Source organism: Podarcis cretensis, assembly GCF_951804945.1.
Source record: "Podarcis cretensis genome assembly, chromosome: 8".
Lineage (NCBI taxonomy): Eukaryota > Metazoa > Chordata > Lepidosauria > Squamata > Lacertidae > Podarcis > Podarcis cretensis.
Window position 1 is genome coordinate 7,079,919 of NC_137177.1, and position 13,625 is coordinate 7,093,543.

At 49.3% G+C, this 13,625-nt stretch overlaps 1 protein-coding gene and 1 long non-coding RNA gene across 4 annotated transcripts in view; one reads left to right on the plus strand and one right to left on the minus strand.

Annotated features, from left to right (window-relative positions):
- Nucleotides 1–13,265, minus strand: part of LOC307221223 (SPARC-related modular calcium-binding protein 1-like) — a 70,126-nt gene extending 56,861 nt beyond the window's left edge. Inside the window, exon 1 of one of the 2 annotated variants that reach the window (XM_079985609.1) lies at nucleotides 13,041–13,265. In XM_079985609.1, the coding sequence (XP_079841735.1) occupies nucleotides 13,041–13,142 (102 nt within the window). In that variant the 5' untranslated portion in view covers nucleotides 13,143–13,265. The remainder of the gene's footprint in view (nucleotides 1–13,040) is intronic. The other variant, XM_079985610.1, reaches the window with a different exon arrangement.
- On the plus strand, nucleotides 10,068–11,792 carry LOC307221417. 2 transcript variants are annotated; one of them, XR_013841388.1, is made up of 2 exons: nucleotides 10,068–10,253; nucleotides 10,937–11,792. It is a non-coding gene; the product is annotated as an uncharacterized lncRNA (long non-coding RNA). The 2 variants fall into 2 exon arrangements; XR_013841389.1 differs by lacking the exon at nucleotides 10,068–10,253 and adding an exon at nucleotides 10,280–10,360.
- Nucleotides 13,266–13,625: the final 360 nt, after the last annotated feature.

The window sequence follows — 13,625 nt, forward strand, 5'->3', positions numbered from 1 at the left end:
GCCTTCTCGGTGGTGGCACCTGCCCTGTGGAACGCCCTCCCACCAGATGTCAAAGAGAAAAACAAATACCAGACTTTTAGAAGACATCTGAAGGCAGCCCTGTTTAGGGAAGCTTTTAATGTTTAACAGACTACTGTATTTTAATACTTTGTTGGAAGCCGCCCAGAGTGGCTGGGGAAATGCAGCCAGATGGACGGTGTATAAATAAATTATTATTATTATTATTATTATTACTACTACTACTACGACAAAATGATCTTAAAAGAATGGCATCGGCGCGGTGAGATTGCTTCTGAAATCGCTTCTGAATTCCAGCTGCTGGAGAGAGGGCTTTGTGTTTGGGACTTTGGGGGCAGAAGACCAGGGTTCCACTTGGCTGAACTGCCAGGATACCCCTCCACACAAAAAAACATGGGTTTCCAAAGTGTACGCATTACTGTCTGAACAGGAGACCTCGAATAGGATAGCTCAGTCCACAGTTTTGACATTGCCTGTCAAAAACTGAACAGATCCTTCGAGCTAGCCAAGCCAGCGGTCAGGGATGATGGGAGTTGTAGTCCTGCGATATGTAGAGAGCACCACAATGGGTAAACCTGCCTTAAAAGTATTATTATTATTATTATTATTATTATTATTATTATTAATAATAATAATAATTTTTTATTTGTACCCTGCCCATAGGGACACGGGTGGCACTGTGGGTTAAACCACAGAGCCTAGGACTTGCCAATCAGAAGGTCGGCGGTTCGAATCCCCGTGACGGGGTCAGCTCCCATTGCTCGGTCCCTGCTCCTGCCAACCTAGCAGTTCGAAAGCACGTCAAAGTGCAAGTAGATAAATAGGTACCGCTCCGGCGGGAAGGTAAACGGCGTTTCCGTGCACTGCTCTGGTTCGCCAGAAGCGGCTTAGTCATGCTGGCCACATGACCCGGAAGCTGGACGCCGGCTCCCTCAGCCAATAAAGCGAGATGAGTGCCACAACCCCAGAGTTGGCCACGACTGGACCTAACGGTCAGGGGACCCTTTACCTTTACTTTACCCCGCCCATCTGGCTGGGTTTCCCTAGCCATTCTGGGGCGGCTTCCAACAAAAGACCAAGCATACACTAAGATGTCACACATTAAAAACTTCCCTGAACAGGGCTGCCTTCAGATGTGTTCTGAATGTCAGGTAGTTGTTTAGCTCTTTGACATCTGGTGGGAGGGCGTTCCACAGGGCGGGCGCCACCACCAAGAAGACCCTCTGCCTGGTTCCCTGTAACTTTGCTTCTCGCAACGAGGGAACCGCCAGAAGGCCCTCGGCGCTGGACCTCAGTGTCCGGGCAGAACGATGGAGGTGGAGACGCTCCTTCAGATATTCTGGGCCGAGGCCGTTTAGGGCTTTAAAGATCAACACCAACACTTTGAATTGTGCTCGGAAACGTAAAAATAGGGACTTCCGTGCCCTGTGCACTTACAGCTGTCTCATACCAGTGAATCTCACCTGCGATGCTACTTATGCTGAGACTGGGAGAGGGAGTTTAAGTTGGTAGAGCATGAGACTTTTAACCTCAAAGTCCCACGTGTCAGGGAATGGCTGGATGCAGAGGAGCGATGGGAGGGGTTGGCTGTGGAGCCCCCAGGGGAAGAAGGCTCAGAGACCATGGAGTGATGGGGGGACAATTACAGGTCAGAAGAGGGAGTAGCCTGGAAATAGGAGGTGTCAGAAGCTGAGAAGGTACCGTATTTTTCGCTCTATAAGACGCACCAGACCACAAGACTCACCTAGTTTTTGGAGGAGGAAAACAAGGGAAAAAATATTCTGAATCTCAGAAGTCAGAACAGCAAGAGGGATCGCTGCGCAGTGAAAGCAGCAATCCCTCTTGCTGTTCTTGCTTCTGGGATAGCTGTGCAGCCTGCATTCGCTGCATAAGACGCACACACATTTCCCCTTACTTTTTAGGAGGGGAAAAGTGAGTCTTATAGAGCAAAAAATACGGTAACAGGTCTAGGGTTGCCATATGTGCAAGGGGTGGCTAACACCCCAGAGGACAGGATCACACTTCAAAACGACCTTGACAGATTAGAGAACTGGGCCAAAACAAACAAGATGAATTTTAATAGGGAGAAATGTAAAGTATTGCACTTGGGCAAAAAAAATGAGAGGCACAAATACAAGATGGGTGACACATGGCTTGAGAGCAGTACATGTGAAAAGGATTTAGGAGTCTTGGTTGACCACAAACTTGACATGAGCCAACAGTGTGACGCGGCAGCTAAAAAAGCCAATGCAATTCTGGGCTGCATCAATAGGAGTATAGCATCTAGATCAAGGGAAGTAATAGTGCCACTGTATTCTGCTCTGGTCAGACCTCACCTGGAGTACTGTGTCCAGTTCTGGGCACCACAGTTCAAGAAGGACACTGACAAACTGGAACGTGTCCAGAGGAGGGCAACCAAAATGGTCAAAGGCCTGGAAACGATGCCTTATGAGGAACGGCTTAGGGAGCTGGGCATGTTTAGCCTGGAGAAGAGGAGGTTAAGGGGTGATATGATAGCCATGTTCAAATATATAAAAGGATGTCTGTCACATAGAGGAGGGAGAAAGGTTGTTTTCTGCTGCTCCAGAGAAGCGGACACGGAGCAATGGATCCAAACTACAAGAAAAGATTCCACCTAAACATTAGGAAGAACTTCCTGACAGTAAGAGCTGTTTGACAGTGGAATTTGCTGCCAAGGAGTGTGGTGGAGTCTCCTTCTTTGGAGGTCTTTAAGCAGAGGCTTGACAACCATATGTCAGGAGTGCTCTGATGGTGTTTCCTGCTTGGCAGGGGGTTGGACTCGATGGCCCTTGTGGTCTTTTCCAACTCTATGATTCTATGATTCTATGAAGTCCGGAAGCAGAGAGGAGGAAGGCCAAGAGGCAGAGATGAGTAAAAAGCAATGGGTGTCTTCCCCTCCTGGTGCATCAAGCTCCCCTCCTTCCCTGTCTCCCAAGGACCAAGAGAGGCATGAAAAGGCAAAGGAGAGATTGGCTGCATGCAGGTGCAGTCTCTGATTGCTTGGGGGTAAATCCTGAAGATGAGGAGACTTCAGCAGCTGCGGGGAGAGACAGGGACCTTCAGCCTCAGCAACTGCTTCATGGAAGCAAGACCGGCTGGAGATCAGTTACTGTGCTCCTTGGGCCTGACCCTCCTGTGTTTGCTAAAAGGTAAAGGTACCCCTGCCTGTACGGGCCAGTCTTGACAGACTCTGGAGTTGTGCGCCCATCTCACTTAAGAGGCCAGGGGCCAGCGCTGTCCGGAGACACTTCCGGGTCACGTGGCCAGCGTGACAAAGCTGCTCTGGCGAGCCAGAGCCGCACACGGAAACGCCGTTTACCTTCCCGCTGGTAAGCGGTCCCTATTTATCTACTTGCACCCGGAGGTGCTTTCGAACTGCTAGGTTGGCAGGCGCTGGGACCGAGCAGCGGGAGCGCACCCCGCCGCAGGGATTCGAACCGCCGACCTTTCAATCGGCAAGTCCTAGGCGCTGAGGCTTTAACCCACAGCGCCACCTGCGTCCCCTCCTGTGTTTGCTACTAAAGAGTTAACTCCAGGTCACTCACTGTGATTTATTGCTGGCTCGCTTCTGTCACTGATGCCCCAATGGGAAGAACGACAACAGCATCCAAGCTCAACACTACTTTCTTTTTTTTAATTCAAAATTATAACAAGACATATTATGCAAAAACATATCATCCTTGTTTCCCCCCACATTTTTCCTCCCTCCCCCCCTCCAACAAAACCCACCCACCCCTCGACTTCCCTCAGTTCCAGTCTTTGATTTTTCTAAAAATGCTGTTTTCTGCATGTTACAAAGTTGTATAGATCCTCAAACTATTTAGCTGATTATTATCAATAAAAAGTTTGTCAATGTTTATTCAAAACCTGCCAAGGAGTCCAGTTCGCTTTGTTGTGTCTTCAGATACTTTGTAAAGGGTTCCCATTCATCCTTAAAGCCACAGTTATCCTTGTCCCATAGCTTATATGTCAGTTTTGCCAGTTCTGCATAGTCCATCAATTTTTCTTGCCATGATTCCTTAGTTGGGGTTTCTTCAGTCTTCCATCCTTGTGCAACCAGAACTTTCGTGACCGTTGTGGCATACATGAAGATGCTTTTCAACTTTTTCGGCAGGTCTTTCCCTACAATCCCCAACAAAAATGCCCCGGGTTTTTTTAACAAATGTTAAATGGAACATTTTCTTCAATTCGTTGTATATTGTTATGTAGTGAAGTTTCACCCTGGGCCAGCAGGGGAATACTGTAGATAGTTTTCACTCAGGTCTGTAGATAGTTTTCACTCAGGTCCACGTCAGTTATTTTAGGCGGGAAACTCTGGGTTGTTGTTGCTACAATGTTGACAGCCGGCTGCCTATAAAAGCAGGCCGGCTGAGCTGTTTGCTGTTCAGTTCTGTCCAGCTTGCAAGTAAAGAGCTGCTCTGGAGAAATCGCTGTGTCGTCTGCTATGTTCGCCCACAACTTAAAACATATCATTTCCCAATTTTTTTAAATTACCTTACACTGCTTTCCCTACTTCTGAATCCCCAGCAGCTGGAATTCAGAGGTCTTCCCTGACGCTCCCCACCGGGCAAAAGAGGACCATTGCGCTGCCAGGGTTCTCCTCTACATCCCCACCAGGGTGCTGTGGAAGATGCAGCCACCACTGGTCTCCTTGGTCCGGGAGCCCTTCCAAATCCAGGCTCGTCCTCTCGGGCCAACCGTGTGTCCTCCTGCCTCAGGAATAGGTCACGCTTTCACATGCTGTGAAACACAGGCCGTCCCGCGGCTGCCAGATGGGGAACGACCGACATCCATATTTAGTTCCCGGTGGTTGCCTGCAGGAGCTAATTTTACTCTGCCCTGGCAGGGCCAAGCCCCTCGGGGACTGATGTCATCACCTCTCCGGGGACTTAAAAAAAGATCAGTATTAGTCAGCTGGAAAGCCAGCCAGCCAGCAGGACCCACAGATCGATAGCCCTCTCGTCCCCGCACCTCGCTCGGACGTGACAGGTGGAGGGTTGGGAAGAGATAACATCTCGGGGCCTGCACAGGGCGGGTCGATTTAATGGGAATCACCCCAACCCAAATTTTAAAGGAGGGGGACTTCTGGATCAGTTCCTGGCTCGTGTCTGCGGGGTGGAGATGAGGCATACGACTTGGGCACTTGGTCTGCAGGACAGCAGCAAGGGGCTGTAAACTAATCTCCAAAAAGCCATTCTGCCTGGGAGCCGCTCTCCTCTGCCTGCTCGAACGGGGTTGGACGGTGCCCACGTTCGCACCTTGCTTTTAAAGCACTGTGACTTTAAACAGTAGCAGCCTCCCCCCAAGTAATTTTGGGAGTTGTAGTTTGGCAAGGGCGCCCAGAGTTGCCCCTTCCCGCTCCCCTCACAGAGCTACAATTCTCTGGGAAGACAGAATGGCGGTTAAACCGCTCTGGGAATTGTAGCTCTGGGAGGGCAATAGGGACGCAGGTGGCGCTGTGGGTTAAAGCCTCAGCGCCTAGGGCTTGCCGATCGAAAGGTCGGCGGTTCGAATCCCTGCGGCGGGGTGCGCTCCCGCTGCTCGGTCCCAGCGCCTGCCAACCTAGCAGTTCGAAAGCACCTCCAGGTGCAAGTAGATAAATAGGGACCGCTTACCAGCGGGAAGGTAAACAGCGTTTCCGTGTGCGGCTCTGGCTCGCCAGAGCAGCGATGTCACGCTGGCCACGTGACCCAGAAGTGTCTCCGGACAGCGCTGGCCCCTGGCCTCTTAAGTGAGATGGGCGCACAACCCCAGAGTCTGTCAAGACTGGCCCGTACGGGCAGGGGTACCTTTACCTTTACCTTTAAGCACTCTCAGCGCCCTTTAAAAAAACTACAGCTCCCAAGACTCTTCAGGAGAAACCGTGACTGTTCAAAGTGCTTTAAATGTACAGTGTATTATGTGAGTTTTTGCCGCAGCCTAGGCTCCTCTGAAGGAAGCTGGGTCTGAAGAGAATGAAATGTGGTCAGAGGAGCAAAGATCTGTCCCACCCCCCCAAAAAAATCATTCAGATATTGCTAATCATCTTCATAAACAGATACACAATGTTCCGTTTACTGGATTGTCTTTTTTTTGTTTTGTATTTTGTGGTATTGTCATTTTATTTTGCGATGTACGGGTATAGGGTAGTATACAAATTTTAATAATAATAATAATAATAATAATAATAATAATAATAATAATAATAATAATTTATTAAATTTGTATACTGCCCCTCATCCGCAGATCTCAGGGCGCTTCACAACCATGAAGGGGGCGGGTATTTGAATATACACCCCCATCAAGCTGGGCTCTCCTAACGGGAGGGTTGTATGGTGTTGAGAAAGTTGTGTTCCCTGGTGCAATTTGAGTGTTATGGGGGTTGTGGTTCTCCTAAACAAGATGGCTGCCAAGGCTATAGAAACATAGCAAGCTCCCTTACACTGAGTCAGCCCATTGGTTCACCCAGCTCAGTAATGTCCACACGGACTGGTAGCATTTCTCCATAGTTCCAGGCAGGGGATGTTCCCACCCCTAACAGGAGACGCTGGGGCTCGAACCTGGAACCTTCTTCATGTGAAAAAAGTGCTCCAACAGAGGGAATCAGCCAAACATTCTTCCTGGCCTAGAACAAGTTGTGCGGGATAAAAAAGCCAGCTGGTGGTTGCTAGACAACCATCAAGTGCCCTCTTTCTCCCACCAAAAACTAAGGAGGCGAGTGGGACAATGGTGTCATTTCCTAAGTAATGCTTTGGGCTTTGTGAAGTTGTGGGTGAACATATCAGACGACACAGCGATTCTTCAAACAGCTCGTGTTTATTCACAGGCCAGAACAGAACCAAAACTTCAATACATAACACCCCTCCCCACCGAGATAAGGCATTAGTTACAATCATAGTGGTTCCATTCCATACAGCAATACCCTTATTGGTTTCCGTAAGGAACATAAGCATATAAATTGACCCTATTCACCATACAGCTTTACATGTGCAGTTTGTCCAGTGAACATAGTCTTTTAAATATGGGCTACTGGCCTTGCAGATTTCCTGGGCGGAGAGTTCAGCAGCTTCCGAGGCCACGGCCTCCTCAATGGCTTTCTGTAGCGTGAGGTCTGGCTTGGCGAGGAGACGCCATTGCAGATGGATGTCCCGGACCCCGCAGACGATTCGATCCATCAGGGCATCATCTAAGTCTCGGAACTCGCAGTGCATTGCAGCCTGTCGCAGGGCGGTGGTGTAGTTGTTAATTGACTCCCCCTCTGCCTGGTTCCGGTGGTAGAACGCATGGCGGGCAGCAATCTTGGACGGCTTTGGCGCGTAGTGGTTGCGGAGCTTCTCTTGAATCGTGTCCCACGGTGTTGCCTGGACTGCTACAAGCGCAACCAATGCTCGGGCCGTCTCAAACACCTCAGGCCCACAGAGGAATAGGCCCCGCTTACGCTCCTGTGATACTTGCGTCAGCTCGTTGGCTTGGAGGTAGCAGTCAAACCGAGCAAGGTAGGAGTCCCATGATTCAGAGGCTGGCGCAAACGGCGGTAGAGGCACAAGTGAAGCCATGATTCCGATGCCGGCGTGGAGGGCGATGGATGGAACTCAGTGCTCTAGCCAGAATGGTCAGCTCTGAATTGGTTCTGTTCGGTGATTTTGCTCGGTGTTTCAGCTCAGTGATTCAGCTCTGCTCAGAGGGCGGCTGCATCTGGCTGTGCTCTGTTGTCCATCCATCCCATCCTCGTCGCCAGTGTTCAGTTGTGGGTGAACATATCAGACGACACAGCGATTCTTCAAACAGCTCTTGTTTATTCACAGGACAGAACAGAACTGAAACTTCAATACATAACAGGCTTCCTTTGCAGCAAAACTCGACGATTATTAACATTGCGTTATCCTTGATGGAAAGGCAAAAGTGGTGGAGGAGGTCTCCGCTCTCACAAGCTTAGAGTTGTATGCAGAGTAGACCCATTCATTCCAATGGATCTACTCTGAGTCGGACAGAGCTTAGCCACAACCCTTATAAGCTACATTTCAACGCTGCGGGGAGGAGGAGGAGAGAGAAGGCAAGGCTAATGGGAAGGATATGCCCAAATGAGTTGGGTGGTTTTTTTCAGAAGGGCAAGAAAGGGTCGAGGAGGAGAGATTCAGAGTGGCATAGTGGGATCTCTGGGTTGTGGGTTCAAGCCCCATGTTGAGCAAAAGATCCCTGCATCGCAGTGGGGCTGGATTTGATGAGCCTCATGGTCCCTTCCGACTCTGCAATTCTATGAAAGGATTAGGAGAGCAGTGGAGAGGCCATAGTGGGTTCTGGGGAGGTGGGACAGAGTTTCAGGCCAAAGGCACATCAGGGAAAATCAAAGTAGAGCGCCTTGCAAGAGCTCAGCTGCTCCGTCAGCTGATGCAAGCAGCACGAGCTTTGCAAGAGGTCAGCTGCCCATCCAATAAGGTCAGAACTTTGTAAACAGAGCAGCAGAAGACAACTGCATCAGATTTAAAGTTGTGAATCGGCCTTGGCACACGCAGGAATGAAATGTCACCATGTCCTTGGCACATGTAAACAGGCGAGCGAAGCCTGTTGTCTTTGTCTACGGATGCCCAGATAAACACGGCGAAGGAATAATCATTGTTGCCCCGATTGCCAAATCTTTCCCTGCCACACTGGACTACAACTCCCATCAGCCCCTGCAAGCACAACCAACAGCCAGGGATGATGGGAACTGTAGTTTGACAACATCTGGAGGGCCAGAAATCCCTCACGCTTGCCTAAGAACCTGAGAACAGGCCTGCTGGGTCAGGTTAAAGATCCATGAGGACCAGCAACTTGCTCCTCACCTAGCCGAGTGGGTCTCTCTCTCTGTTTTATGTACATTATAAAAAGAAGTAATAGCAGTAAGCAAAAGGGTGCCCCTAGGAAGCTCACCATGTAGGTGTTGAAAGAATAGTCCTCCCCCACTGCTTCTCCCAGCAGCCAGCATTTAGTGGTAAACTGCTCCTGACCGTGGAGGTTCGATACAGACGTTGTGGCCGATAGCCATTGATAAACCATTAGCTGCAAGGTGTGGCCTTAAGGCCACCGGAGGCCCTCACCTTGCAGGGGCTAAGAAGGCCTGGGCCTGGATAGGTGGCTGTCAGAGGTTCTGTGGTGTAGTGGTTAGAACACTGTACTAGGGCCTGTGAGATCAGGGTTCAAATCTACACATAACATAACTATAAGTGCCTCTTCAACGTTTAGGAATGCGGGTATGTTTTTGTCAATGCAGTACAGTGGTGCCTCACAAGACGAAAAGAATCCATTCCGCGAGTCTCTTCGTCTTGCGGTTTTTTCGTCTTGCGAAGCAAGCCCATTAGCGTCTTAGCGGATTAGCACTATTAGCGGCTTAGCGGATCAGCTGATAAGCGGCTTAGCGGCTTAGCGGATCAGCTGATAAGCGGCTTAGCGGATCAGCTGTTAAGCGGCTTAGCGGATCAGCTGTTAAGCGGCTTAGCGGATCAGCTGATAAGCGGCTTAGCGGATCAGCTGATAAGCGGCTTAGCGGCTTAGCGGATCAGCTGATAAGCGGCTTAGCGGATCAGCTGTTAAGCGGCTTAGCGGATCAGCTGATAAGCGGCTTAGCGGATCAGCTGATAAGCGGCTTAGCGGCTTAGAAAAAGGGCGGGGGGGGGGGGAACTGCAGGAACTCGCAAGACATTTTCGTCTTGCGAAGCAAGCCCATAGGAAATTCGTTTTGCAAAGCACTTCCAAAACGGAAAACCCTTTCGTCTATCGGGTTTTCCGTCTTGCGAGGCATTCGTCTTGCGGGGCACCACTGTACTGACGTATTTGTTAATGCTGGCGACGATTTCTGCATTGCAGTGTGTTGGACTAGATGACCCCCAGGTCCCTTCAAACTCTACAATTCTATGATTTTAGAATAATAATAAAAACTGTAAGGGGAATTCAGCCACAAAGCTCCTGAGCATACCCTCCAACATTTCTCCGATGAAAATAGGGAGGCCCCATTCCATAATGATATTATTACTATTTATAACCGACGCATTATAAAACATTAAGCATTTTTTTAAAAACTCTCCTATACAGGACTGCCTTCAGACGGCTCAGGGGTCGGATAACTCCGTACCATCCAACATTTCTCCAATGAAAATAGGGACGTCCTAAGGGAAAATGGGACATTCTGGGATCAAATCAGAAACCGGGACAGCTTCTCTAAATCAGGGGCATCCCTGGAAAATAGGGACATTTGGAAGGTATGTATGGGGTGACTTTCGGCCAGTCACAGCCTAACCTACTTCGCAAGGTTGTTGTCTGGGAGGTGCAGAACCACAAACACCACCTTGAGTTCATCGGAGGAAAGGTGAGAGATAAATATAATAATAAAAAGAGCAAAAGGTGGGAAATAAATGGAAGAAAATGTTTTTAAACGAAGAAAACACCAGTTTTTTTTAATAAACCTGTTTTAATGCGTTTTATGCTACACATCTGCTTTTACAATTGATCAGAAGGTTGGCGGTTCGAATCCCCACAACAGGGTGAGCTCCCGTTGCTCGGTCCCTGCTCTTGCCCACCTAGTAGTTCGAAAGCACATCAAAGTGCAAGTAGATAAATAGGTATCGCTGTGGCAGGAAGGTAAACGGCGTTTCCATGCGCTGCTCTGGTTCGCCAGAAGCGGCTTAGTCATGCTGGCCACATGACCCGGAAGCTGTACGCTGGCTCCTTCGGCCAATAAAGCGAGACGAGCGCCGCAACCCCAGAGTCGGCCACGACTGGATCTAATGGTCAGGGGTCCCTTTACCTTTACTATATTACATCTACCTCAGAGGGTTGTTGTGTGGATCAAATAGGGAAGGGGAGTACCAGGTACACCACTTTGAGAAAAAGATGGCCTATAAATGTAGGAAATCAATAAATAACTGTGCCAAATCAATTTCAGGGGATGCAGTCCAAGGGTGATGACCGCAATCTTAACTCCAGAGCCCTTTGGAAAGCCTCAGCCTTATCAGAGCCCAAGGCTGAGGAGAAGTCAGACTGACCCAAATACCATGGAAAAGCAAGGACAAGCAAAAGCTGTACCTGGTGGATTTCTGCCTGCCCCACAGCTGTTCGAGAGACCTGCTAACAAACGAAGGTGCAAAACTGCTGAGCCCAGGCAGTAAAAGTCTGCTGTATTGACACGATTGTACCCCCTGAGTCCAAACCGCTGCCCGCCTTTTCTACAAGATCATCTTCGACTTCTCAAAAGGGACATTCATTCTTCGGGTGTCTGTGGTCTCGGGAAGCTAAGGAACGCCAAAACCTCAGCCCTCCTGCTAAGAGGAGGCGAGTTAAGCTCTTGCTGTCAGAACCAAGCCAATACAAGAGCAGCTCATGCTTGCAAAGTGATTTTTGGCCAGTTGGGATAAACCACCAAAGTTGCAACCCTCAGCGGACGTCAAGCTCCAAACCAGATTTTACAAAAACTACTTGACTGGAGGCAATTAGAGGAAGTCTCCAGAAAGGAGTTCTGCGCCACCAAAATGAATGTGCGAATTTCAGAAGAGAAATAAAAAATAAAATCAGGACACAACTGCTTTGTTTCGTCAGGCATTCTGGCTTTCCAGACACAGTGTGAGAATCTTCCTAAGTGTATGTGTACATATTATAAAAGTAAAATGTTAGCTCTACGGCTTTCTGCGGCTTCTGGGAAGGAAAGATTTGCAGAGAGCAAAAACACTTTGCATTAGGGGTTCTGTAGCTTGTGGATTGTAAACTGGAGTTAAGCCAAAATAAACCAAATGTCGTGCCAAGCATTGATCGCCGTAAGTTCTCTTTTTTAAAAATAAAACACCCACGTTTGACATTTCAGGTGCTGTGGCATCCAAAACTTCATGAATCCGCGTCCTATCTGCCACAGAGCCAAAATCAGGAAGATGTCGATCTCAGTTGCTGATAAATTCCCCCCACCCCAATCCGACAGTTAGGATGTTGTCGGTTTAAGTGCATTTCTTTGTTAGATATCGACAGCTGCTGTTCTGAGCCGTTTTGCGTGCTCTTAAACTTACAATAACAACATTAATATTACGAATAATAGTAATACAAGTAAGAGGTCCCGTGAACCTTTCGCTTCACTGCAAGCCGCCTAGAGACTCCCCTGTGTTAGGCAACTAATAAATTCAATAATAGCATTATGAACGGTGATAATATAAGGAAGAGGACCAGCAAACCATTTGCTTGATGGTGAATTGCCCAGAGACTTCCCCCTGTGTTAGGCAACTACTAAGTTAAATAATAGGGGTGCAGCAATGAAATTGTCTAGCACATTTGCAGAGCTAAGCAGGGCCCGGTATGGTTTCAAATTGGATGGTGGACCACGTGTTGAGATACTTGTATTGAAGGGGGTTGGTCTAGAGGATCTTCGGGTGTCCCTTTCAACTCTACAGATCTCTGATTCTAACAATATAAGCAAGAGGATGAGTGCATTTTTCACTCAAGGTCAGTGCATGCCCCCTAAAAAAAAAAACCCCAAAAAAACCCCACACCCTTAAATCCCACTATAGCGCTTAATAGTAATAATACCATTTTTGTCTCTTTTTTACCCCAGATTGGTACAGTGGTACCTCGGGTTAAGAACTTCATTCATTCTGGAGGTCCGTTCTTAACCTGAAACTGTTCTTAACCATGAAGCACCACTTTAGCTAATGGGGTTTCCCGCTGCCGCTGCGCGATTTCTGTTCTCATCCTGAAGCGAAGTTCTTAACCCGAGGTACTATTTCTGGGTTAGGGGAGTCTGTAACCTGAAGCGTCTGTAACCTGAAGCGTCTGTAACCCGAAGTCCCGCTGTATTTCTGAAGCCGCGGCTTTCTGAAACCTTCCTCCAAACTTTCTGAAACCTTCCTCCAAACTTTACGCACGACTTTTGGTTCTGGAACAAGCCCCATGCGCCGATCTCCCCTGTCTCCAAAAACGCACAGACAGACAGACAGACACCCCACAACCTTCCCCATCGCTCTGTTGCCTTGCTTCCCCCCCCCCACCCCCCAAAAAATGATCCCCCTTACCGGCGAGGTGTCCAAACGAAAAGGGGTCACCGCCGCCACAGCCAGTAGCCACAACAGCAGCAGCTCCGGGACGAGGCGCGTCCGGGGGCGCGCACAGCGCATGGTGGGGCCGATCGGGGCTGCCGGGCTCGCCCTCTCCTCGGCGGGGGCCACTGGACGCCGCGGGCGCGCTGCATGGAGGTTTTATAAAGCGGCGGGGGTGCCAGCCCTACCTCCGCCTCCCCTGCGCGCCGCATGTCCTTGCACTTTCCCCTAAGGTGGTCCAAACCACGTGGACCCAGAACAGCTGGGGAGGCGCCACGCCCCCTGCGGAGGGAACAGACCCGCCTCTCTTCCCATATGGAGGCTAGGCAGAAAGTTTGCAGCGTTGGGGTTGAGTTTTTTTCCAAGGCGACATGGAATCGAAAGACTTGGAGAGTACCCCAAAAGTCATCTAGAGCAATGTTTCCCAACCTTGGGCCTCCAGCTGTTTTTGGACTACAACTCCCATCATCCCTAGCTAGCAAGACCAGTGGTCAGGGATGATGGAAATTGTAGTTCAAAAACAGCTGGAGGCCCAAGGGTGGGAAACACTGGCCTAGGGTA